The sequence below is a fragment of the Onychomys torridus genome, chromosome 3 (assembly GCF_903995425.1).
Source record: "Onychomys torridus chromosome 3, mOncTor1.1, whole genome shotgun sequence".
In the NCBI taxonomy this organism is placed as follows: Eukaryota; Metazoa; Chordata; class Mammalia; order Rodentia; family Cricetidae; genus Onychomys; species Onychomys torridus.
Window position 1 is genome coordinate 62,773,149 of NC_050445.1, and position 27,466 is coordinate 62,800,614.

The following is a 27,466-nucleotide window of genomic DNA, read 5'->3' on the forward strand; positions in this document are numbered from 1 at the left end:
ACACACACACACACACGAAGGGGACAATGACCTCATGAAACAAGCCTGTGTTCTTCCCACCAGCCGCTGGTTCACAGGTCTCCTAGGCTGGCAGTGCACTGTGTGGCATTTTGAAATGTCTAGCAATTATCAACCAAAAGAATGTTTAGATGCCTTGATCATTTCATATACCTGTGACCACTGGATTTAAAAGAGCTGGATCTCCCATAGAGCCTATGAACACATTATGCATGAATTCTGTATATAGAGTGGGGGCCACTCCTTCTTAAAGGTCAGGGGACCAGTGATCAGGACTAATGCCAGGCCAATGGTTGTCGGAAGGTCTAGCAAAAAAAAAAAAATAAAGATCTTGTAGGGTATTAAACAGCCTGTGCCTTCAGCCTTCCCATGCCTATGGTATTCAAGTGTCACTGCCTGCCCCCCCCACCTTGGTCCAGTGTGTATGTCTTATGATCTAACTCTGCTCTGTCCATCTTTTAGATGACACAGTTTATCTCTTTGTTGTGAACCACCCGGAATTCAAGAACACAGTGGAAATTTTTAAATTTGAAGAAGAAGAAAATTCTCTGTTGCACCTGAAGACAATTAAACATGAACTCCTTCCAAGGTACCCTCCTTCTGTCCTCATTTGCCTGGTTATCTCTAGCATGACTATGTATGTGTACATGCATGTGTGCAGACTGGAGGACAGCCTTGGGTACCATCCCACAGAAGCCATCTACCATGTTTTTGAGACAGTCTTTTGTTGGCCTGGAGTTTACCTAGTAATCTCTGCTGGGTGGCCAGGGATGCTCTTCCCACCTACCCATCTGGGACTATAAGCATGTGCTGACATCTGGCTTTTTTGCCATGGATTATGAAGATTGAACTCAGGTAGCTTTGCTAACTGCTGTCTTCCCAGCCCCTATTGCTGACATTTTGAAACGTTCATTATTTTGGGTGATTCTCTCACCTTTTGTAAGGGCTTGCTTATGTTAGCTAATACATAATATAAAGCCTAACATATGATCTCTTATATGTAGTTTGGGAGTTTATAAATGTATATGCATATTAAGCAGGTTAACCATTTCCAAACTGAAATCCAAAGTCTGAAATAAGCTGTAATTTGAGTCTTTTTGAATCATGAGGCCACAGGCAGATATTTCACAGAGTGATATCTTCTTTCTCCTACATTTTTTAAGAAGCATTTTGTGGTTCCCTGTGCAAGATCTGTGCTGTATTAAGGAGTCATCATTCTATCCTGGATGGAAACGGGTTCAAGAGACCCCATCCCTTGCTGAGAATCCGTAGGCAATTGGTCCCTAGGGGAGGGAGGCTGTGGCCTCTGATAGGCTGACCATGATGCAGTGGGTGATACCATGCCCATGGCATTCAGACAGCACAAATTGGACTTAGTGGATGATTTTTTAAAAAATTAGAGAACATGCAATTTGGAGAGAGACATTATGGGGATTGAGGACCAAGAGGAGTTGGAAAGAGATAGTAAGGATAGATAAAATCAAAATGAATTGTAAAAATATATGAAATTCTCAAAGGAAGAGACTAATATATATATATATAATTTCATATATATACTATTTTGTAAAATTAAGGTCTCTGCAAAATGTAAATGAATTTCATGTTTAGACAGGCTCCATCTACAGGAGAGATCTCATTATGTTCCCACAAATATCAAAAAATCAGAAACACTTCTGGTCTCCCAAGGATTCTGGATAAAGGACACTCAGCGTCTCTGTCTCTGTCTTCTCTCTCTCTCTCTCTCTCTCTCTCTCTCTCTCTCTCTCTCTCTCTTTCTCTCTCCCCCGCTACCCCCGTCCCCCATGTGTATGTGTGTGTGTGTGTTTTCCATGTAGACAATGGAAAGTATGGCTGATGCCCCTTTTCATAATGATTAATGTTCCGAATGAACTCCATTGAGAAATGATGAAACACCAGACTTCAGGGGGACACTCTTCAGCCTGGTTTGAGAACAGAAGATAAGCCCTGCCACTTTTTATGGATGTCACCCTCATCTCAAATAACTTAGCACTCAAAGGGGGAGCAGCTAGTCTTCAGTAGGGCTCACATGCTTTATACAAAGCACACTCGAGGGGTTCATGATTGCTGTGGGCTAATGTCCCTGCAGAATTGAGTCTCCAAGTCGGAAGGGCAGTACTACTACCAAAAGGACATTGATGGAAGGTGTGACTAAAGGGGACCCATGGATTCCTTCCAGCTCTGCTTGCACTAGACTCCTGCTTTGAGTTTAAACTTGATAGATATTTTTTAATCTTTACTTCCCTCTCTAAGTTATAAGCATGTAGCGGCCAATCATTCTTCTCCAAAATGCACTTCATAATAAACAGGAGCATGAATACCAGTCAGGCAGAGTCTGATTTGTGGAGCTTTTTCAGGAAAAAAAAATAAAGCCTTCCTTGTAGCTCTGTATTTTTCATTTGACAGAGAAGAAAGCAGCGCTTTCAGAAATTTTTGCATAAGATAATTGGAATTTCAATTTAATAACACCCTTGCCTAACTGGTTGGAAACGGTAATTGTTTTTAGCATATCAATCTCTCTCTTGAAGCACTGTTCTCCGAACATTTCATCATCTGTCTCTCTGCAAGTGTTTATTGAATGTCCGTTCATTGCCAGCTTGGCAGCTTTGCGAGGCAGGTAGAAATTGAACAGTCAACCTTAGTTTGACTAATGACTAAGCAAGAGACCTGAGGAAAGTCCAGCAGCAGAATAAATGAGAGTGGAATAAATGTGAGTGACAGCCTAGTGACAGCCAGGGCCTGGCCAGTTCCACACCTGATAGGCAGTTGTTAAAGCCTGTAATGTTCATGTCAGAAAATATGCTTTTAGTTGGCCATGATTCCACACACCTGTAATACTAGAGTGAGGTGGTAGAGGAAAGCAGGGATTCAAGGTTGTTTTCAGCTACACAGTGAGTTCCAAGCCAGCCTGGCCTACCAGGGACCCTGTGTCAAAAATAATAATGATAGTAAAAGAATACTTTTCTCTTCCTTTTTATGAGACAGAGTCTCAGTGTGTGACCCTGAGCTTGAACTCACGTTCCTTCTTCCTCTACTCCCCAAGTTCTGAGATTACATGTGTGCCACTACACCTGGCTGGATAGTGTTCTTTCTGTAAAGGGTCCTGCCTTGGCTGCCAAAGGGCTTGTCCTCTAATTGCCTTGTACTGTGTGATATTGTTCTCTTGCAGTTATCTCCATGGTGCATTGCCTATGGCTTTGGATCATGTCATCAGGATCATCGTCATGTGGTTAGAGTGTCCCTTTTCTTGGAAATCTGCCCCCAAATTTTAAAGCCCTGCTGCGTAAAGCTTGTGAACAATCATCTAATCTTCTATGCTTTTGATCTCCTCTCCTGTGCTGTGTTTTTCCTTCAGTGTGAATGACATCATAGCTGTTGGGCCGGCCCACTTCTATGCCACCAATGACCACTATTTCTCGGATCCCTTCTTAAAGTATTTGGAGACGTACTTGAACCTACGCTGGGCAAATGTCGTTTACTACAGTCCAGATGAAGTTAAGCTGGTGGCAGGAGGATTCGATTCAGCCAATGGGATCGCTATTTCACCCGATAAAACGTACAGCTCCTTACATCTTCACTGCCCCTAAACAAATTGTCCCGAAAAATAAACCCCTTAGGTTCCAATATGCCCTTTCTAATGTTTTGTGTAGCAATATAGTTTGCATATGAAATAACACTACAATAGAATTAACTGAGGTTTTAAATATAAGATAAAAGGAAATTTTTCATGTTTTAAAACTCCTTCAAAACAAAATTTTAAATTAATTAATCACTCTATTGATTATATTATTCTATCATAAGGATAATTTTAAAACCGTTTCTTTATGGATGGATACTTGATGATTATTTCCATGTCTAGACCACCTGTGTTTCTCATTTAGCACCACAACCAGTTACTATTTTAAAGTAAAAACTCCCTAACACAGTATTAAAACATAATGGTTAAACTTGAGGATTTTGGACTTAAACAGATCCGGGTTCAAATCCCAGGTAACATACTAGTTACTTTGTGGTGAGTACCACTTACTTGAATACTTGTACAAAATTTTTGTAGAATGAAATTCATAGGGATGAATAGACAGACTTCCTGTGAATCTTTTCTATGTTAGCCTTAATATACGTTATTGATTTGTTTTCCAAAAATTCTTTTCTTATTTTTATTCTTAGTTTTCCTCTGTCTTACCTCACCGAACAATTTAAAGAAAGAATCTGACATTCCTTGACAATTAAATGTTCTTCTTTTGTGGTACAATTTGTCCTTACTTTTTCAGTCAGAAAACAAGTACAGACCATTCAACCCATCTCTAACTGGCCCAGTCTGCCCTTTTCAGTCAAAACTCTTTTTTTCCCACTTCTAGAATTTCTGTGTTTGTTGCAGCTTGCTTTCAACCTTCCTCCATCTTTGGTTCTCTGGCCACTGTGGTCTTCCTGCAGTCAGTTAGCCCATCCCCATCTCTGGCTGCAAGTGTCCACCACAGCACCAGCTGGAAAGGAAGCACCCAGTCACTGCTGGAGTCAGCCGACACTTTGTCATTAGGCTTCTTCTTCCTTAAGCATCAGTAGAGTCCGAGTCCCTGTGAGATTAAGGAGAAAAGGTCTGGACTTGCTATCATGGAGTAGTTCCACCCTCCCTCAGCCATTTCCACACTTCCCATAAGACAATGAGCTCTTTATGTGGCTGACACTTGTCTAGAGCTCATACCCCTTGGCCTTGGCTCACTTGCTTTCAGAAAGAGCTCTGTCCTCCTGCTCTGGTGTAAGAGACCCCTCCTACGAGGATCTTTCAGCACCCTGACATTTCTTCCATCTGTAGACTTGACTATTTCTCATGGTACTATGACAGTTATTGACTCTGGTGTTTCATGTGCACAAACCAGTTTGAACTGGTCAACATGTTAGAAATGTTTGAAGAGCTAAGTTTTGTCCCTTTCCTGTGTATATGTTATGAGTCAGGGAGTCTGGCCTCATACAAGAAGACTGCTCAGTGAGACTGCTGCCACGGAGTATTGGATTCCAATTTCAGGCCTAACCTTACTCACTGCCCCTTAGACATGCAGTTCTGGATAAACACTTGCCTTAATATTAAGACAATGTGGGTACTAATATTTTTAACCATTAATACATATTAATAAATATTTAAAGTATTCCATGCCATGTAATTCTATATGTGCATGTTAAAGAGATTAAAAATGTATGGCATAAGGCAGAACCTTTTTCTTATAAAACCAAATGTTTTTTTGTTATTTCAGTGAACTTTCTTTAGTTATTTGAATATAAATGGATATTTTGGATATTTTGAAATATATTTATAATACCCTATGATTGTTGTAGCACCACTGAACCGATTTTGAAGGCTTTTTTTAAAATAAAAGTTGACCTTTATCAAGCATTCCTCCCCAACATCCCTATGAACTCCTTAGCAGGTTTCAAGACCTTCTCCTACCTGCTGTATTAAGACATCTCTGTTGGCAGAAAGTGCTAACCAGTGTCTTTCCTGAACAGATATGTCTACGTTGCTGACATACTAGCTCATGAAATCCATGTTTTGGAAAAACAACCTAATATGAATTTAACTCAACTGAAGGTAAAGATTTCATTTTATGTGTAGCTATTAACTGATTGTTCTTTGCAGTATTCTAGCAGGGCTAACTATAACAATATCATACTGGAAACACATCATGGGTACAGACAGGGCAGCCCATCTATGATCTTCAATATCTCCTCCCTTCAACAAGACAAATCTGTTGGCAGCTGTCTTGTATGGACAGTGATTGCAGCCAGCAGTGGACTGAGTGATATTGACATGAGGTTTAGGACTGTTCCGTGAAGTATTGATGACGTCTAATGAATCCCAATAAGACTTTTCACAATTGAAAATAAATAGTTGAGTTTTCAAATGAAGATTTATGTGCACTCAGTTTTTTCAATAATAAATGAAGGTAGAAATTGAGTTGCTCACCGTTATTATTTTCTGCCTGCCAACAAACACATATTTTAGGCTGATTAAGAATGTCCTGTCTTGTTTTGATGGACTTTCTTAAGCTAACTGATCATTGGGTATCTTTTGAAACAAAAGGAGTTCATTATTTTTATTATTTGTACAGATGGATTATCACCCTAGGTTCTTTATTTTCAGAGAGGATGAAGAACGGCTCTAAGCCAGTTCATTAAATTTATTTTAAGCGCTATTGGTGTTAGAAGGGCAGGTGTGGGGAGATGTGTGGAATGCTCCCCCATGCATAGGAACAGGAAAGGTTAGCTCTAAATTATTTAATCGGGTTGTTGCCTCATTTAGATATTGACATTATTTCTTTGTAAGGTTCTGCAGTTGGGCACGCTGGTGGACAATTTATCTATTGATCCTTCTTCGGGTGACCTCTGGGCTGGCTGTCACCCTAACGGCCAGAAGCTCTTCGTGTATGACCCAAACCATCCTCCATCGTCAGAGGTTTTTATATTTTGAGTTTTTCAACTTTAATTACTCAAGTCCTCTGAACTAATAATGCAATAAACTGTCACAAGGATGATTTGTTAGTTCTTTTTAAACCAATAATACAATAAACCTGGGAGGTAGTTTTGTAATTGCTTTAAGCCAATAATTGGCAAAATGTTACATTGTTCAAATGCTTTGAGAAAAGTAATCTTTTGATGAATTAAATTAAGGTAGAATCTAGTCAAAAGTAATTTTTTATAAAGACATGGGTCCTGTTCATGTGGTATGCTGGCAATTTTAAAAATATCTGGTTTATTGTCAACTCACCACATGACAGGAGTTTTGTGCATGTTGAAGTAGCGTCAAAGTGGGCACAGTGGTGGGAGCCTATTTCTATTAATGCTGAATTGCTGTAATCACACAAAATCCCATGTTGGCATGGCATGACTAGGTGCTTAAAAAAGTCCTTTCTTTGTAGGCTGGATAAAGTACATTAATTTAAGCATTAAGGAGATTGGTAACCGACTGCTGTTTGTAACAGCATGCCTTATTAATCACGTGTCTTTGGGGAAGACAGGGATTATTGGTGCTTGAGTGGCATGGGTGTGTGAAGTTCTTTATTAATACTTTTTATCTCCTGGGTAGGTTCTCCGCATCCAGAACATTCTATCTGAGAAGCCATCAGTGACTACAGTGTATATCAACAATGGGTCTGTCCTCCAGGGAAGTTCTGTGGCGACCGTATATGATAGGAAACTTCTTATAGGCACTTTATATCAGCGAGCCTTGTACTGTGAACTCTAAATTGTATTTTTGGCATGCAAGTGGCAAAATAATCTTTTGATGAATTGCTAATTCTGAGGGAATTTAACCATCAGTACTGACCTAGGAATATACCACATGCATAGTTAATTTTATTTCAATAAGGAAAGGCCCACAATTCTGATGCACTTTTAGTATCAAAAGAAAATGAACTTTATTATTGTTACTTCTTTAAATGCCAATCCAGGGAGAAAGAAGAAGCTGCTTTTTTGTAAAGTGAATGCGTTTTGCACAGAGGGGTTTCACCTTCATGCCCCACCATGTAGGAGCTACTGAAACAGGCCGAGCTATAAAAATGCCTGTGGCTTCTATCCCCAGGCTGTGACGACTGTGCGTGTTCAGGACTACTGATAGATAACATTTTGATGTTCTGTACTTACAGCTTTGTTTACCGATTTACAATACACTTAGAATTGTATTAAAGACTAACCAAAACCGAGGTTGTGTTTGTGTTTAATTCCTGAAGCAGATTCTCAGGAGAACAGGAAGGAAGTGACTTTTAGGGAATTGGGTTGGACAAGAATGGCCATGTTAATTTCTCATGAAAGCTCAATGTAAAGGGGCTCTTTATTGGAAAAATAAAATCAAACTACTGAATACTGTAGTTCAAATTTTTATTTATCTACCTTTTCTTAGAAACAGAATCTCATTACATAGCTCTGTTGGACCTGGAAATTGTTGTGTAGACCAAAGTGGCCTTAAACTCACAGAGATCCACTTACCTATGCCACAACCAGCCTTCAGATGTTCAATTCTTAAAGCATCTCCTGAGAAATGCTCAATCATACCACAAAGATACATACTATGTTCATAGCAACACTATTTATAATAGCCAGAACCTGGAAACAACCTAGATGTCCGTCAACTGAAGAATGGATTAAGAAAATGTGGTACATATACACAATGGAATACTACTCAGCAGAGAAAAACAATGACAGCATGAAATTTGCAGGCAAATGGATGGAACTAGAAAATATTATCCTGAGTGAGATAACCCAAACCCAGAAGGACAAACATGGTATGTACTCACTCATAAATGCATTCTAGATATAAAGCAAAGAACAATCAGACTGCAACCCACAGAACCAGGGAGGCTATATAGCAGGGAGGAGGGACCCTAGGATGACTGTGGCTTATAATAAGTTTTGGTTTTACTCAATTACTGGGCAAACCTCAATGAAACATTTCACAATTAGGATAAGAATTTATACTATATCAAGCTGATAATAGAAAAATAAAAAAGTGAAAACAGGAAAATAAATAAATAAATAAAAATTAAAAAGCAAAAAAAAAAAAAAAGCATCTCCTGTAGGTTCTCTTCCTAAATAGAAGCCCACTTTCCATACAAAGAGGAGGTAAAAGCTTGGAGTTGGCATCTTATGTCTTACCTACTCAGTGAACAGTTCTATGACCAGAAGTCAGGAGAGGTGTGGTCAGCTGTTCAAGCCTGCCTGCTTAGGTAGCACTACACTCTGTCAGGGTTAAGGGTGCCAACATCACAGGTGGAACATTTTCCCCCTCTAGCTCCAAGAAGAGTCCTGAAGAGAGACTTTATTTAATGCGTTTCTTTCTGTTGTCATTTATGTTTTTTTTTATTAAAATTGTATTATAAAGAACTTGAACACAAATCACCATTGTCGCTTAACAAAGCCTTTTGTTTCACTTGCCGTCATCTTCCTCATTATCATTAAGATGCTTGTCAGTTGCTTATCAAATGTCCAACAATTGGGAAACACTACTCTCATTATTTCACTTAATCTTAATTGCAGCCTTGAGGGAATAGATGTCGATATTGTATTGTTGTTAACATTTCACAGCCGGTCAAGGTCACACACCTCCAAAGGGTAAATATCAATCTGTTTATAATGCCGGACCCTGTACCTTTAGCAATTATATGAAGCTACTGCCAAAGAACCAGCACTACAGAGTTAGCCATTCCCTATTGTATACAGTGAGTGTGTTCTGCTGAGGGTTTCCTTCCAAGATACCAACTTGAATTCTGTGTTTTGTGAAGTGATTTAATGGCTTTAGAATGGAAATTGCAGAGGTAGTCTTAAACTTGGTCTCTGGCTCATTTAGCCTGTATTTGTATTTATATTTCTCTGTTATTTATTATTTTCGATTTTTCAATTCATTCTGCTAAAAATAAATTGGGGGTGTATTTCAGGTCAAGAAAATTAATGATTCTTGCTCCTTCCATTATCCAAGGGGGAAATGTTCACAGATGAATAAGGCAAGATTAAATATTGTTTACCTAAGGACACAACCCAAGAAAGGAATGTTTTCGATTTTAGGAGATGTTAACAATGGCTATCTATCTAAAAAGACACACTCATAATAAATACCAGAGTGCAATAGGTATCAAGTTAAGTTGCTTTCCATTTCATTTATTCAAAATTTCATTTGTGCTAAAGTCGGCATGCATTAATAATAAGCACATGCCTTGTTTATCTCTGGCATACAAGAAAGGTTTTAATGAATCCTGCCTTGGGGTATCAATGGGTATGAGAGATTGTTTTGTCAACTGAAAGCATAATGTGTATTAATTTATGGTGACCTTTCTATGATCATATACTGAGAGAAATGATTTGGTGATTAAGTAGTCATTGTCCAATGCAACAGAAACCACAATTTCGATTTGGCACTACTAGGGGACACATTTAGGACAATGGCTCTCTCTCTCTCTCTCTCTCTCTCTCTCTCTCTCTCTCTCTCTCTGTGTGTGTGTGTGTGTGTGTGTGTGTGTGTGTGTGTGCATCTGTGTGTGTGTGTGTGTGTGTGTGTGTATGTGTTTACATACATGATGTAACTGCAGAGGCTAGAGGAGAGCATTCAAATGTCTTCCTCTATTGTTCTCCATTTCATGCCTTAAGATGTCTTCATGGACCTGAAGCTGTCTCAGCTTGCACTGGGTTCCAGGGATATCAGCCATGCCCAGCTTTTATTTGGGTTTGGAGATTCCAACTCAGAATCGCTCACAAACACTCTGACCCACCCAGCCATCCTTTAGCCTTTACTTATTAAAAAAAAATAGATTTATTTATTATGCATACATTGCAGAACATCAGAAGAGGGCACCAGATCTCATTATGGGTGGTTGTGAGCCACCATGTGGTTGCTGGGAATTGAACTCAGGACCTCTGGAAGAGCAGCCAGTGCTCTTAATCTCTGAACCATCTTGCCAGCCCCAGCCTTCTTTCATTTTGAAACTCTTTTATGATACATGAGTACTTAATATGAGGAACAAAGAAAAATTAAATAAGCTATAAAGTGTTATTTTCATTTTTTGCATGGGTTAATCATTCCTGATAATTAATCAGAAGATGATCCTTTCACTAGGTTTGAGTTGCTCAGTTTCAGTCCTGTCCTGAAGCAGGCACCTACCTCATCTGGTAAATATCATGCAGGGAAGCAGTGGAGAGTTCTAGCACTGACCCCACCTCTTCTGCCCTCCTATGGCTTCTCACACTCTTCACTCCTGAAATAATTTTCATGGAAGAACCTCTGCATGTGAGAAGAGGAGGCTCAGGAGATCACATAAATATGTTTTTTAGCTCTTGCTCTTGCTTTTCAAAAGATTTCTTCCAATGTGTTTAATTTTTATTCTCTTGTTACAAGTGAATCTAAACACCCTGATAGCTGGGTGTGATTATGCACTCCTTTAATCCCAGCACTCTGGAGGCAGAGGCAGGTGGATCTCTGGGAGTTCCAGGCCAGCTTGGTCTACACAGTGAGTTCCAGAACAGCCAGGGCTGTATAGAGAGATATTATCTGAATAAATGAATGAATGAATGAACGAATGACTATGCCCTTTTAGATATAAAAGGAGAATTATAATGTTTCACTAAATTTTCTTGTCTTTAGTTTTCTTTAAAAGTGTTGACCTTTTTCTATGAATGGGAATTCTTTTTGTTTTAAAATGTGTTTGGGTGTTTTTCCTGCATGTATATTTGTGTACCACATTCATACAATGTACATGGAGAACAGAAAAAAAAAAAAAACAAACAAACAAACATCAGTTGCCCTGGGCCTGGAGTTACAGAGGGTTATAAGCTGCCATTTGGTACTGGGAATTGAATCTGGGTCTTCTGCAAGAGCAGTCAGTGCTCTTAACTGCTGAACCATCTCTCCAGATAGCCCTGGAATTCTTTACATGTATAAAACAGAAAATTTCACATTGCTAACTTTTAATAATAATTTTTCAGATTTTTTTTTTAGTTTTATATTTTGTAGTATTAGAGATGAAGCTCAGGGCCTCGTGCATGCTAGGCAAATGCTCCATTAGTGACCCATGCTCCCAGGTCTGTAATTCTTAATAGAACTTGATAGTTCAAGGAATTGTGTTTCTGGTTAAAACAGAAAGCAACATAAATTTTTAAGCATTCAAAACATTGAGAGGATGGTATACAAGGGATGCTACTGCTCAAACCCCCCAGCTTCACCTAAAACAAAAACAAACAAACAAACAAACACAAACAAACAAAAGCACAATCTCACTAGAGAGTCTAGCCCCAGCCTGGCTTTGGACATTTGGTCTTCCTGTCCTAGCCTCCTGAGTACTCAACTGTTTTCTCCAAGTTGATGCTACTAATCACTAATATTGAAAACCACGAAACTGTGTATTGGTCTACTAGTAATACTTTTGTGGGCGACACTTTGATCAATGGGTAGTTACTTTTTGCCCTAATCACTTTTCTGGGAGTTGAACACCAAGTCTTCAGAACTTTTGATACAAGGGGGCCCTATACTCTATCCCCAGATCCTGCTGAAGCCTGAACAATCATGTGTTCTGTGAAGGGTCACAAAGACAGATATGTGGATTGATTATCAATGGTCTCACTTCCAAGTCGATTTCACCTGCTTCTTTATACCATACACATCCTCATGCCATGTCCTCAGGGAAGTGGGCTCCAGACCTGGGTCTGTCTTCTCTTTGTTTAGTTAGCTTGAGAATAAACTCTTGAAAGACGTAAGCCACTGGCACACTGTGTACTGGACAAAATGAGCTTTGCCTGGCACCAAGGTATTTCTTGAGAAGGAACTAATGTCATAACATTTTCCCCAAAACCAGGTCCTCTGCAAGAGCAGTAGTGTTTGTTCTTTACCACTGCTGAGCCATCAGTCCATCACCCAATATTTTCCATAGGTATCCTATATGGCAAGGGCTACCTTCTTCTTGATATCCTAGTCCTATAAAATCTTCACATTTCAAGAAAATTGCTCTTTTTTAACTTAATTTTAATGCTATTACTCCTTTAGTAAATCAAATAGATGATGCTTGAAGGGGCAATGTTCCCTAAACTCAAGTGTCCTGCCATCTTCAAACTCTCCAGTCATACCGTTTATTTGAGAGGAAAGTGTTCTCTTCACCAGAAGGACGGGAAATCCATAGGAATGAAGAGTGAGAATCTCCCATGGCAACTGTCATTTTTATTGTATTCTGCTGGCTCATCCTCCACGTCCCCAGAAAGGTGGACTTGGACTCTGATCATGTCCAGCATCCTGATGGCACATGAAGTTCCGGAGCCAAAGTCCAGAGCTCCAATTCCTGGAGAAGGATGAGTCAAGGGCTGGCTTTCAGTATTTTCTCCCCTCTAGAGAGAGGGCTCAGAGAAATTACTCCTCGCACATCTTGCCTGCCAGAACCCAGAAGCTCTGTTTCTGAATTCTGGATTCCCACGCAGCTCTCCCACCTTCGTCCACTGGTGGAGCTGAGGTTAATTACGTTCTGTGGCTTTAAGAAACAAACTCTTCACCCTGCATGGACAGTGAGTTCAAACTAGATCAGCTAAGAGCTTAGCTGACCTTAGCCACAGGTCATAGGCTCCTGATCCCGACTAGAGTCTTGCGAGTTCCGAATCCCAGGCAGAAAAGTGTGGTAGCCTTCGAATCTGTGCCTTAAAGTAGCCTTGAACCACAGCGCAAAGGTGACTTTGAATCTTTCCGGCAAAGATGGTCTTGAACCCAAGAGCTAAAGCTTCCTTGAAACTCAAGCAGAGAAGTGACTTTGAGCCCCCCTCGCAGAGGTGACCTTGAGCTTGGAGCAGGAGAGAGCAAAGACCTCGGGACTGCTGCTGCTGCCAGGGGACTGGCTGACCTGCCAGGAGCAGCAGGCGGGCGGGGCTCAAGGGAATGATCAGTGGGCGGGGACACAGCGTGTCTGCCCTGCCCTCTCCGGGGAGCAGCACCAGGCGCAGGCTGATCGCCTCTAACACCCAGACATCATGGGGAAGCTAGTGGTGCTGACTGTGCTGGGGGCCAGCTTGGCCTTAATAGGGGAGAGGCTTCTGACATTTAGGTGAGTGGACAGCTCCATGGACATGTCTTCTGATCCTTTTTCCCTTCTGGTCCAAGTTAGGATAAGGACAACCCGCTTCCAACTTCCTAGCGGGTGGAAATGAGCAGTGCCAGTCCTCAGTGCCAACCAGTCAACTTTGCTTTGAGAATTACTCATTAGGAAAGCAGAGAACTGCTTACCTCTTTATGCTGCCAAGGTAGGAAAGCCCGCATTTGATTTCTGAAGGTTAGGTACCTTTTCCAGGTTTTCTGATACATTGACCTTGTGAGATACTTAAGTCCTTTGGAAGTGCTGAACTTGGGGGAGGGACCATACGAGCAGCTGGATATTTATAGCTGACTGGGACACTGAAAGTGTGGGGTTATGGAACCCATGCCACACTGGAGGATGTGCTGGGAAGCAAGGAAGAGAGCTGAACTCTGCAGACAGAACTGGCTTAGAGGGTGGTTGACATTTTGAAGTAGAAGGTTCAGCAGGGACAGCCACCCCAGAACTATCTCAAGCAAAGTCAGTTTGGTTTGAAAGAACTTTTCTTTAAAACGTTTTTTAAAGGTGTATTCCTGGGTGTGTGGGGGGGAGGGCTAAGGTCTTTGCTTGCCATCCTGCTTTTATTCTGTCTGTAAGCAGGGGCTGGTCTCAGTTCACTGCTGCAATCTGTTCAGATATCTGATGTCTGTTGGCAACACTTTCTCATCCAGCTTGGGAGTGCTTGCTGTTCCACTTGCTCCCCAAACAACAAATGACAGAATTGTCAAATGTAAATGTAAGGCTTGGACATACACATACCTGTGTCTAATACAGCCAGGGTGGCAAGCCCACTTCCACAGAGTTACAACCCCATCCCTGAAGAGTTTTATGTGATCACTTTTACAAGTGATCAAAAGATAAATCTAACTTCAGTCTTCATGAATATAGTTTAATAAATATTTTAAGTTATACCTAACATTTAGAAGGATGTTTCAGTCCAGAAATAAGAACATTGCTGAAAAGTAAGTTAGCTAACAGCTATAATGGTGGTCAGGTCCATGAATGAACATATTTTAAGGTAAGTCAGCATAAGCTTAGTTGAAAAGATCAAAGTTAGAGCAAAAGCTACAGGTTTAGGTCCTTGGAGGCCTCATAGAAGTTTGGATTTTTTTTAACCCCCTGATAGAGGAAGGAAGTCAAAGGAAATGAGGAGATGAAAGGGAGAAAATGAAGATTTATAATAGATAAGATTTAAGAGAATGATATAATGCTGTTCTGTCTATTTAAATGAACAATACTGTGCATTTCTATTTAGCATTAAGTGGGGTCTTGTATTTGGTGTAGAATCATGCTTTATTCTCTCAGTGGTAACTGGGAAGTCAGCTTGTGTGGGCACAGTGCTCACGAAAGACACACGAAGTAACTATAAACCAAAGGCGTTGCCTGCTCCTCCGTTGGCATCATCATTTTCACAAGAGGAAAGTGACTGGAGGCCGTCCAGGTCTTTTCAGACATTGACCTGGGATGCAGTCCTGATATCTGGTTTCATCATGTTGATTTCTCATTCTTCTCTGTAGAGAAAGAGTTACCACATCGCGAGAAATAAAGTCCACAGAACCGAAGAACTGCCACCTGATTGAAGGACTCGGTAAGCACACGACAGGGCCAAGACAGACAGCTGTATTTCTTGGTCATCAATTCCATGTCTGCTAAATGATTTAATTCCGTGTTACTCCGTGGTGGTGTGGCTTCTGCGCAGGACTTTGCCCAGACTACCTCTTGCAAAGGGCATTTCTTCTGATGAATTTCACTTACTGCTTCTTGGCTCCTGCCCCCCCCTTTCTTTAGTTCCCCCCCCCCTTTCTTGAGAATATTGGCTTCAGGTATCCTTTCCTTCAACATCTTCTGGCAAACACTTCTCATGTATATTTGGACTTTCATCCTACCTAGATGTCTTTCAAAAATATTAATCTCAACTCTGCAGCCACATCTCCAGCCTCTCAAACTGAGGGGCTTCTTCCTCCATCACTGAGACCAGTTTTGTTCATTCAGACTTAATTGACATCAACTTCACACTCCTGCCATTCCTTCTGAGGTTCCTCAACCCACAGTTGGCCCATTGGCCTCTGGAGGCTTAGTTACAAATCTCAGGAGCATTGGTTTCCTCTCTGTCCCTTCTGCTTCCACAAGTACCCAGCAGACAACAGTCTCTGCTGTCCCCACTGACCTCATATTTTTGGGTATAGTGTTTCTTTAGGCTGCAAGCCCCCAGTTTTGCTACTAGAAAAGAAAACAAAAACTCAGCCAGAATCTACTCACTGTCCTCAGAATGTGTTCTGTGTCTGTCTCACCTTCGTTGTGATATTTTCTCACCCATGGTTGCTCACTGAAGTTAGCCACAGAGCCATCTCTTTCCTCCTCACTCTCACATGAAGCTCAGTGGACTCCACGCCTACCACACGGTTTATTTCTGAGCTGTGTTCTCTTTCATTATCAGATTGTAAACTCCCCAGGGTCAAAGACTGTGGCTTATTTATTGGTATGGGATAACACAGTGTATTTTGTGATGTGAATTTTTATTTTCTTTTTCTTTATGTATTTAAAAAAAAAAGAAAACAGAAAAGGAGCTCTTTGGTTTGGGTTCTCTGCTCTTACTTCATCCCAGTTTCTAAAGGAGAATAACCTTTTCTTTTCTTTGTTCTTGTTGTTTGTTTTATTTTCAAAACCATTTCTCAGGTATCTCAGGCTGCCTTTGAACACAATACAGAGCCAAAGATGAATTTGAACTTCTCACCCTCCTGCCTCCACCTTCCAAGAGCTGGGATAATAGGGGTGCTATAGAGCATCCAGTTTGTGTGGTGGTGGGAATAGGATCCAGGGCTTGGTCAGGCTAGGCAAGCACTGTATCAGCTGAGCTATCTCTCCAGCCCTGTTCCATGCTCTTAGAAATGGTTTGCGCTGCCAGGTGGAGACCAGAAGAATGAGATTGCTCCCTTGGTGACCTTGGTGTTTTAGAAACCAAAGTGTTCAAGAGATTCTGCTGGGAAGGGGGTGAGCATATGCACCATATATGAATTTCTAAGATTAGTGAGGTCCTATCACAGCATTCTGGGAAGAAGCAAGCACCAGATGGAAGCTCACAAGGTATCCTCAGAGCAGCTTGACCTGTGCATAACATGAGGCTCTGGGTTCAAGCCCCAATAAAGGACCAAAGACATATGCACGCACGCACACACACACTCACACATATTAACCAACAACAAACAAAGCCAAAAACATCTCCAAAAATGTGTCAGATTTAATTTAATATGCGAAATAAGGCAATTTGATAGTTACTCACTTGTTTACTATCTAGAGCAGTGTTCTCAACCTTCCTAATGTTGTGTTCTCTTTTTAACACAGTTCCTCATGGAATGCTGACCCCCAACCATAAAATCATTCTTGTTGCTACTTCATAACTGTGATTTTGCTACTCGTATGAATTTTTGGAGATAAAGGTTTGCCAAAGGGGTCATGTCCCACAGGTTGAGAACCATTGATTTAGAGAATAATAGTCTCCCTCACCTGCATATATATCTCAAAACATGAGCTTGCCAAGCAGTTTAGAGGGGTAACTATATTAGAGGATTTTTGATGTCTACTCTAATTCTCAAATTATATAAGTCAACTAAATTTGAAAAACTAAAGCTAGAGTTAATATTGTAAACCATAGGTCAATGCCCTGATTCTCCAAATAGTTTTAACATTTGGAAGCTGGCTTAGAAGAGATGAAGAAAAAAATAATATGCCATACTTTGCATCTGTCACATGTTTATATTTTATAATTTGAAGAACTGAACATGTTAGGATGAGCACAGGCCATTTGATAAGAGAACAATACTGATGATTATTTTTTAAAAACGGAAGTTCCCATGTCAAAGGTATATGCCTCCTTTGCAAGCACCTGCTGTATTCTTGGTGCAAATCTAAAAAGCAGATGTGGCTATCAGTGCTTTGCATGGATGACACTGACACATAGAGGGACTGAGTTAGTTGCCTGATGGTCCAGATGTTCACCTAGATTAGGGCTGCAATGGTTTTTTTCCCATGTCTTTGCAGTCCTTGTTGTATAATGCTGATGTATAATGTCTTATCTACTGACAACATGTTTTATTATAGGCATTACAGCAAAGTTTTGTTGCAATAGAAAATGCAAATAGCTAGAATATTACTAAATGGAAACTAAACAAAAGAAGATGATTAGATATTTAAATAGAGATGTTTAAGAAAACGTTAGTCCACAAGCCCAAACTGCTTGATGGTAGAAGGTTTTACACAACAGTGTAGGGACACTGAGGGACTTTAAGCAGAGTACAGCAGGCGCATAGCTAAAGGAAGTTCTGATTTTACGTTCTTTATAATCAGACAGGCTTTTTTGGTTTGTTTGTTATTTAATTTATTACCTTGTGTGTGTGTGTGTGTGTGTGTGTGTGTGTGTGTGTGTGTGTGTGTGTGTTTGGTTTACTGGGACTTGAACCTAGAACCTCATGCATATTTAGTCAAGCACCCAACTCTACAACTCAGAGTCTTGTTAAGTTGCTCAGACTAGCTTTAAAGGCTAGTCTTGAACTCGTTGTATAGCTCAGCCACGCTTTGTGCTTGTAATCTGCCTGCCTGGACCCTTCAAGTAGCTGGGGTTACAGGCCTGTGCTATCAGCCTCAGGAAAGAGCAAGCTTGCAAAGTTATCAGTGGAAAAATCTCTTCCTTTTCATATGTTCATTTTTCCTTTCCCTCTCTTCCTGCTCCTTTTCTCATCATTTGATTTTATTCATAAATAGATAGTCTTTCTATATAGCTATGGCTGGCCCCCAATGCATGGCAATCCTCCTCCCTTGGATTCCCAAGCACTGGGATTGTAAATGTGCTCCTCAGCATTCTTAACGTGAAGATTGAAAGGTAAAGCAGTTCTTCCTTCCATAACGCTATCTCCTGGCTTCTCTCCCTTTGGAGTAACTTCGTCTTTTTTCCAAGCCTATGAGGATTGAGGATTATTTCAACAAGGATGTTACATGGCATCTCTTGGCCTCTAACCAAAGCTACACAGAAATATGAGTTCACTGCATTAGGGCTTTTGGGAGCAGGCTTGTCAAGTTTGCCGTTTTGTATTTGATGCCTTTCTGCTTTTCTTTCCCTCTGCACCTCCCTGGTCTCAAAGATGTGCTATTACTCCATAGTGAATTCCATTTGTTTACTTAATTGGCATTTCAAGGAATGAAATGACAAAATTATATAAATAATATATAATTTTATATAAAATGATATAATTCATATATACAATTTATAGAAACTATATAAAATAATAAAATTACATATATAATTACTCTTCTAGAGTTACACTCTTTTGGGGCACTTACCGGGAATGATGGAAGAAAGAAAGACATTATTGAAGTGATGGCAAGTCAGAGTAGGGTTGATAGGCTGAACTTTAATAGGTACTTCTTCAAGAACGATGTAACTGAGGGTTTTGACCATAGCCAAGCACTGACGGGTATGAGGCAGAACCCAGAGGACAGCCCTGGAGCTCTCACTCCCACTGGCTTCCCTGTTGTTGAGATGCCTGGGACTTACCTTGTCAATTCCATGTAGACAAGGGTGTAGGAGGACAGGGGGAGTGGGAATGCTGCCAGTCCAGCTGACGCTGCTCTTCTACCTTGGACTGAAAGCTTCTCTGTACTCTGCGGGAACACTTAAAAAATAAATAAATAAACCACAGCACCCACGGATACTGCAGGTTAGGTCAGAGTGATGCTATCATGGGAGATATATAAGATGACATTTGAAAGAGAAAAGGAGCCAAATCAGAGATCACACAACTCATCAAATCTTGTATAGCTGTTTAGGCAAGAAACTAAATTGCAATGTGGGTTTTGCAGTGATAAACCCCTTTAGGTTGAATATACTGTAAGTGAAAAATGTATTTCCTACCCATAACTCATAGCACATTCCTAGACAGGCTGCTCAGGAACATCTCTGTAGAAAGCCTATCATTTCCTCTCATGAATGGGAGCAGCCTCTGCTGATATGGCTCGGACTCGAACAAGAACTGTGAAGATAAGGATTCAGAATCAAGGGTGACGTTTCTCCCGGATGTGTTTCGTTTTCATGTCTTTGGAAAGTTGAAATCTCCTAATCAAATCACTGTAAACTGGGACATCTGTCCTCAGACATAACACTCATATCAATTCACTCCAAAATGAGACAAAGTTCACATTATTAACATGCTTATTTATGAAGTGAAACGACTTGTATTGAGAGCCTCTACCAGAAGAAGGCGAGGGTTGTGTAGAACACACAGATACAACATGGAATTAGTCCCAGGCCTTGTTCCCAGGAAGCTTTTAGTCTAATAGGAAATCAGCAAGCAGGCACAGGTCACAGTGTGAAAATGTCATGATGGAGTTACCCACAGACCACAATATTTGCAAATAAAGAGAGATGCCAAACCCAGGAAAGACTGAGAAGCTGAAACAGTGGCCCCATGCCCAGCATCCTACTAGGGGTATGGAAGGTATAAGAAAAGGCCAAACCAGGAGGGAGAGGAAGACACTCGTGTGTGTGTGTGTGTGTGTGTGTGTGTGTGTGTGTGTGTGTGTGTACAAATTAATAACTCTAGTATGATTCATAAACTACTCAAGGAAGCATCAGTACATGGCTAGAATGGATGCAGGAAGGCAGGATCAAGGACAACTGAGCCTCAGCCAAGGTATGGATGGATTTGAATCTACACCAAGGAGCATGAGATTTAGACGCGAGCTCCAGCAGACCTTTAGCAGGCATTCATCAGGGGAATGCTAGGGTCAAGTTGGCAGTTTAGAAAGATGAATGTCAGTACAGACAATGGGATAGCGGAGCAAAGCTGACCTACTAAGAAACTATTGTAGAATCCCAAGAATACGTATCTGACAAACAAGTGGTGTCCAGGGGGAGAAAAACAAGGGAGGTGGCAAAGATAGCCCTAAGTTCCCTGCTCTGGGTACCTGAGGAGAGAAGTGCCATTCATTGCCATTGAAAGATGGAAAATAGAAAGGGAAGAAACTTCTGGATCTGTTTGGAACCTGTTGAACATGAGAAACCAGGTGGAGTGTTGAGCACCTGGTGATTGCAGAAGTCTGGACTTTCAAGAATGACTTGACGCAGATCAGAGAATCCAGAGCACGGAGGTGGGGGGTGGGGGTGGAAACTGAAAGCACGAGGCTGAACTGTTGCTGGCCCTGCCAAGAGAAACAGGCAGGGGTGGACAGACCTTATTCCATATTCAGAACAGAGTGAGAGAGAAAGGCAACAGGAAATCAAGAAGGGCTGAGCAGAGAGGTGGGCGAATTATCGGAGAAATAACCAACCTGTGATGCTGAAAATTGCTTTATTCGATGTGTGTGTTTTCCCTGTGTGTATTCTACTCCATATAGAAATAGCATCAAGTTTCTCAAGCCATCTGGGCACCACAGATAGGTAAAAATCTTGATGCATCAAAATGCTTAGGAAGTGGGAAACTCTGGTTAGTTTTAGTTTTCACATTACTAGTTAGAGTTAGTTTCTCCCCGATCCCTGGTTGTCAGTACATGCTGCTCACTATTCTATTGGTTCAAATTTACACTTTCTTTGGCTTTGTTCTCATTTTCTTGTCCTCATACACCCATGTTCTCTCCCAGTTGCCTAGTGACAGCCTCTTAGTCCATTTCCCCAGGTAACCATTTCCCATGAGTTCCAATTATTGTGTCTGCATAGCAGACCGCCCCACACTTAGTGACTTTGAACAAGGCTGGACGTAATGGCACACATCTGTAATTCTAGTGCTAGGAAGGCTGAGGCAGGAGGATCATGAGTTCAAGGCCATCTTGGGCTACCTGGGGAAACCCAGTCTCAAAACAAACAAAGAAAATCCTAGGGTTTTTTTGTTTTATTTTGTTTTGTTTTTTTACAACATTGGCAGGGCTTAGTAAAGAAGGTCCAATTGTCTCATTTGCATTGGCAAAGATGACTCAAAGGTTGGTAATAAGCCACCTGGGATCCTCTGGCTTTTCTCATCTTGTGTGTTCCCTACATTTGGTGCTTTGTGGCTCTGAAAAACCGGACTTCTATATTTTCCTTCAGGGCTCCCAAGGTACATCCTCTAGAGAATGGATGATGAAGAGATGGAGAAGAAGAAAGAGAGGGAGGAAGAGGAGAGAGTGACTACTCCAGGACATCTAGGGCTGACATTTTGCCTTGGAAGTCACATGGCATTATATTCACCACATTCCACTTGTCAGGGCAACTTCTAAGTTCCCCCAGGATCAAGGGGCAAGAATTCACACCTTGCCTCACAGTGGAATAACATGAATGTCTCATCTTCAGAGGAGCATTTGACTGAGCTCTGATGTTGTAGAATAATACAGTTAGCTGTATTCAATAATCATCAGCTACAGAATCAGCCCCTCCCCAGTGTCTTATGGGCTTCATTCTCTATTAGAATCCATCCTCTGTCCATCACTGCTCACATATTAGATACTTTTTTTCCCACAGAAAAATGCTCAAGGCTCTTAAGGAGAAAGTAAACTTACCCAAGTCTTTCAAATGAATTTCTTGCCACAGCCTGTCTCAAGATCATTATCACACAGATCTCCTATTGAATAATTTCTCAGTGTGGTTGTACATGTTTAGGTCTGACAGGTTGTAAAATGGGGAACCCTTGGCAGGAAGGCTGCTCTGGAAGCTTTTCAGTGATGGATGAATTTTGTTATTCAGTATGGAAGGAATAGTCTTTCGTGGGAAATAACACAGACTTTCTCAGGACATCTCCTGCAAGTTGTAATTTAAAGAATAAACTTAGGACATGAATCTATTTTTGTAGGGTAGTTTGCTTTTGTACTTTTGTCCTGAAAATGGAATTCCAAAGAAGAGTTTAATGCTTGCAGAGATGGACTCAGATGTTCTAATAGAGCAGCCATGTCTGTTTCCCAGATGTTACCATTATTTCCCAAGTGAATTGTTGAAGCAGTTAATGCATTTTCCAAAAGAACTCAAAAGTTTAGGCCATTTCACTTCTTCTTTGAGGGCTCCACATACACATTTTTGTGATTATTTTTGTTTTTGTTTTGTTTTCAGAGAATGGCTCTGAAGATATTGATATACTTCCTAGTGGGCTGGCTTTTATCTCTACTGTGAGTATTTGCCAACCGCTCTGATCCTCACATCAATAGCTGTATAGACAGTGCATTAAAGTTTCCAGCTCGAGATGCCAGATGGACCCCTACATGTTCATCCCACCTCTGGGTAAAACAGTCAACTACAAAAGCCAAACTGCACTCTGGAAGGCTAATTAGAACACCACAGGCATGGGTAACTCTGGTTGCCTCATGTGGGCAGCTCCCTGTGGTCAGCTGCATGCTCGGCTTGGGTCTCTATAAATGTGTATTGATGTGCATTTGACTCTCAGGCTGGTCTTCAGATCTGTCCTGTTACATCTCATCTCCATCACTGCCTTATTGGGTGGTACTTTAGTGTCTGATAGTCATCTTCACACTAACCAGTATTCTTGCCATGACTGATTATGCATGGAGCACTCTAAATGTTAAAGAGTTTAACATCAATACTGGACTTCAATGTGTTTCCATGAGTAGAGAAGAAAGTGTATTTTGTTCTCAATACCACCTCAACAAACTTTAAATGACCAAGAAGTTATAGTAGGAGACCAAAACAACAAAAGAATCAGTAAACAAAAGAGTAGTGTCTTTATTAGATGTTGAATATTGTCATGGATTTATCAAGCCAATAGCACATTGGAATAGGATCTGAGATTATGTTTGCTGGTTTTGTTCTTGAGGGTTTCTTAGAGATTGAAACCAGGGACATGTGCATGTCAGTCATGAAAGTTACTGCCTAGTTAAGTCCACAGATTGGGTCCAAGATTTTGAAAATGTGAATTTACTATACTTTTTGTGTGAATTAATTTCTGTTGCTGGAATTGCATATGGAAATATCCCATTTTTTCCAAACCACTAACTTGCATGATTTTTAAGCCTAAATACTTTTGGCTCAAAGCAAGGCATACTATAGGAACCACAGCCTGAATTTCCAGATTCTTAAGGGTGCAGAAACTAGTACAGAGAAGGGCTCCTTAAATTTCAAATGGTGGGAGGCAGAATTCTCTTTCTTCAGTTTTCTTCCAAATTCAAAGATAAAATAAAACTGTCTGGAAAAGTCTTTTTTTCTTTGACTGCAATTTTCGATTGTCAAGTTTGATTTTTCAGGGCTACACCAAACAGACCTGCAGAAGTGATTATTCCATATAGTTAGGAGATGCCTTTGCTGTTAGGAAGTGTTTGTCATTCCTACCGTCTGCTTCCTCCAGCAGCAGAGCTTCAGAGTTATTACTTAACAGAAAGAAAACATCCTCATACCAAACAGTGCATGAGAGATGTCAGCATGCCTTCTCTTTTGATCCCCCTGTAAACCAGCAACTCCTACTCAGTGCTGGGGATTTATGCTCTTTGCTCTGTTTCTCGTCTTCCTGTAGTCAACATCTTGTTCTCCTTGGTCTCTCCTACAACCTTCTTGCCTCTTTTGACAGTGTTCAGAAGCTGCAGATCCAGAGAGTGATTCTAGGCAAATACATATTCTTAGCCTTTCTAAAGTGACAGGGGAGGTATTTCCCCAGCCTGGAGACTTGGCACGCTTCTTGCCTACAGGATGACTGTCATCCTCTCATGCCAGTGAACTTTTACTTGTCAGTGAAGCCTTCCGTGAAGGTACACAGTTTCCTCAGCAAGCCTTCCCTGGCTCTGTGGTTGGATGTGGATGGGCTATCATATGTATGACCCTATCCGGATATGTTCTTGTTATGACATCATGTTACTTTAAGTTTCTTGAATCTGGGACTTAGATGTGTTCATTAACACCCCAGGTATCAAGCATAATACTGAACATATGAGGTCTGAGGATGAATGAGGACCGTGGGAGGTTTCAATGAATGTCCTAACATACCTGCAATACATTGGGGAAAATCAGAAGCCTTCGCCTCAAGGGGACTGTCAATGTTTCCGGTGATGAGAGGTAGAAATGGAATTGTGTGCTGTTAGTAGCATACTGTAGGATTGTTGCTACCAATTCCAACCCCACAGATTGCCGTGGACAGAAACCTAAGCCTGTTCCCACAAGAATTTCCTGAGCACTCTCATTCCAAGCTAAGTTCATTTGCAGTACCTTGCTCTTACCCCTGTCATATCTTTTCCGTATTTAGGACTTCTAGTCTCTTTGTTTGGATGGCAATGTCCTCATCTGTCTCCATGATACCAAGGCACTTGTAGAGATGCGCTGCCTTGAGACACACATATACCCTTTCATATATTTATGCTGCAGCAGAAGGGGACTGTACAATGAATGGCAGGCAAATGGCTAGATGCCCCTAACATTTCCTGCTTTGGTATTGCCAGTCTCTGAGCCAAAGAACTTAGTGACAGTGACAGATTAGCTGTAGAGAGGGGAACTAAGGATCAAATTTTATGGTATGATGGAATAGTGACAGTCTTAACTGAGAATAGATATCCATAAGAGGGAGGGTCTGGATTGATAACATTTGACTTTGGTTTTTGACAAGTTGAAGCTGACCTGAGGACGGAGTGGGAAAGGTAAGCCACAGCACCAGTGTGACAAGCTGTGGGGAAACTTGCATATGTGGGAATCACTGGGAGACATGAATAACTGAAGCATTATGAATGAAAGCTATAGGGAGGTAGCACAGGGAGGAAGGAGTTATAAGAATAGAAGGAAGACAAATCCAGGAGGCAGAAATAGAAGTTCTGTCTCAGAACTCTGCTTCTAACTTGTTGTTATGAAGGAAGGAAGCAGTGTCCAGGGCTTTAGCTACAGAAAGGAGAAGAGTTGTCAAGGGAGACACTCTGAGACTATTGCACAACCTGGAGAAATGTGCTTGACAGAATACAAGAGGTAGACTGTTGATTCAATATACTCATTGGTGTGGGACCATCCAATGTAGCTTGGTTGACCTATCAGGGGCCATAGTCTTAAAGAAAATTGACTTCTCCTCTCCTAGCAGACACCAAGTGTCAATAGCTCCTCATGAGCTCTTCCATGCTCCCTGCTAGAATGTTGACTGGCTTGATGCTGTGATGTAGCTGCCCCATTTCTGGCTGAAAGTATCTGCCTTCCTAAGATCTTGGCCAGCAAAGGAAGAGCAGAGAGAGGATCCACTAAAAAAGCAAGTGGGACAGCTTCCTTAGAGAGGCTCTACTTGGTGGAGACTGAATCTGGCCCAGAAACAGAATCTGAAAGTAAGGCCCTGCCTATCTCTTCTTTCGGGTATGGCAAAGAAGGGAATTTCGAGAATGGCTATCGCTGCTCTGATGGCTTCGGAGACCTCTTTCCAACAACACTGAGGTACAAGCCTTGGATGATGAGGAGGATTTTAAGAAAAACTTGAAGGAGAATAGAGACATGACTCAACAATTAGATCACTTAATGCTTTTACTCCAGCATGGCAGCTCACATCCATCTTAAGACTTTAGTTTCATGGTATCCCACACTACCTTCTGACCACCAAGGACATCAGGCCCATATGTGGAACACAGGTGTGCATGCATGCACTCAAACATGTATATACATAAAATAAAAATGATTAAATCTTTTCAAAACACTTGAAGATGTGGACAGGGATGCTCAGAAATTACTGACCACCCTGATGTGAGAGGGCAACAGAAGGACCAGTAAGTATATGTGTTTGCAAGGGTAAGAGCAGAAAGAGAAACAAGGAGACACAATAGAGAGGAGAATATTTAGATTAGTGGTTGAGGACAAAGAAAGAAGCTGGTCTATTTTGAGTTAAATCAGAGAGATGGGAAAGAAATGTGAGCATGAAATAACCTTTTAGTACTTGGTGTAACATAAACTAACCCCAAAGTTTGACACAAGGAACTAGAGCATGTTAAAGGTTTAACACCTTCTGGGTGTCTGTTGTTGATTGATAAATACTTAGCCTATTGGTAGAAAGGGTCACGGTCAAAAGTACTAGAATGAACTTTTTGTGCTCATCGGAATCAGGATTCAAATTAGAATTTTCAGACACTCTTATAGGAACAAAATAAATTATAAATCTATATGATGCTAGCACCCTGTACTGGATTGTGGCTGATACTATTTATGACTACATAATATAATGGAAGAAAAAGAACAATAGATTTAAACCACATGCTCCTTATCTACGCTTTGGGAAAGGAAACTATCAGACATCGGGATTGGAAAGATCTTAGCCATTGTAAGTTTCAGTTGTTTCATTTTATAGATGAGCACCCCAAGACCTAGGCAGACCAAAGGACTCTGAGAAAGTCACATAGCTTGGTCCTTGGCATTGTAATCTGTGGTTCAACTCTTTCTAAATTAAAAATGCTTTCTTATCTCAAACGTGACTCTTCCTGTATTCACAGTTAAGGTTGGAAAGGCATTGCTGACCCCCTTCCCCAGGTCAGATAATGACCATAGCTGAAAGAGTGAAAAAGCCCCCAAATCAAAATGAAATGCAGAACCTGGAACATTTTGGTTTGGCTTTGATATTTTGGCTTCCCCATGAAAATGTTATTTAAATAAGCATATGTATGTAGATTGACTCTCGAATTTTCTCAAGGGTTTAAAATATCCAGGCATGCCAAACTTTGCACCAGACAAACCAGGAAGGATTTTTCTGATGGATCTGAAAGAGCAAAACCCAAAGGCACAAGCACTGGAAATCAGTGATGGCTTTGACAAGGAGTCACTGAATCCACATGGGATCAGCACCTTCATTGACAAAGGTAAAACCCCAGTGAACGAGACTAAGGGAAATGGGGGGAGAGATTCATAGATCCCCTAGCTCTCAGCGTCCTCTCAAGGGGAGAGCCCA

At 41.0% G+C, this 27,466-nt stretch overlaps 2 protein-coding genes across 2 annotated transcripts in view; both read left to right on the forward strand.

Moving 5' to 3' along the window:
- Nucleotides 1-7,888, forward strand: part of Pon2 (paraoxonase 2) — a 32,841-nt gene extending 24,953 nt beyond the window's left edge. Inside the window, exons 5-9 of the mRNA XM_036182684.1 lie at nucleotides 481-607; nucleotides 3,392-3,592; nucleotides 5,539-5,620; nucleotides 6,356-6,484; nucleotides 7,115-7,888. Coding sequence (XP_036038577.1) covers nucleotides 481-607; nucleotides 3,392-3,592; nucleotides 5,539-5,620; nucleotides 6,356-6,484; nucleotides 7,115-7,273 — 698 coding nt within the window. The 3' untranslated portion in view covers nucleotides 7,274-7,888. The remainder of the gene's footprint in view (nucleotides 1-480; nucleotides 608-3,391; nucleotides 3,593-5,538; nucleotides 5,621-6,355; nucleotides 6,485-7,114) is intronic.
- Nucleotides 7,889-13,467: 5,579 nt separating this feature from the next.
- Nucleotides 13,468-27,466, forward strand: part of Pon3 (paraoxonase 3) — a 29,832-nt gene continuing 15,833 nt past the window's right edge. Inside the window, exons 1-4 of the mRNA XM_036182615.1 lie at nucleotides 13,468-13,589; nucleotides 15,134-15,204; nucleotides 22,681-22,736; nucleotides 27,212-27,377. Of these exons, the coding sequence (XP_036038508.1) occupies nucleotides 13,516-13,589; nucleotides 15,134-15,204; nucleotides 22,681-22,736; nucleotides 27,212-27,377 (367 nt within the window). The 5' untranslated portion in view covers nucleotides 13,468-13,515. The remainder of the gene's footprint in view (nucleotides 13,590-15,133; nucleotides 15,205-22,680; nucleotides 22,737-27,211; nucleotides 27,378-27,466) is intronic.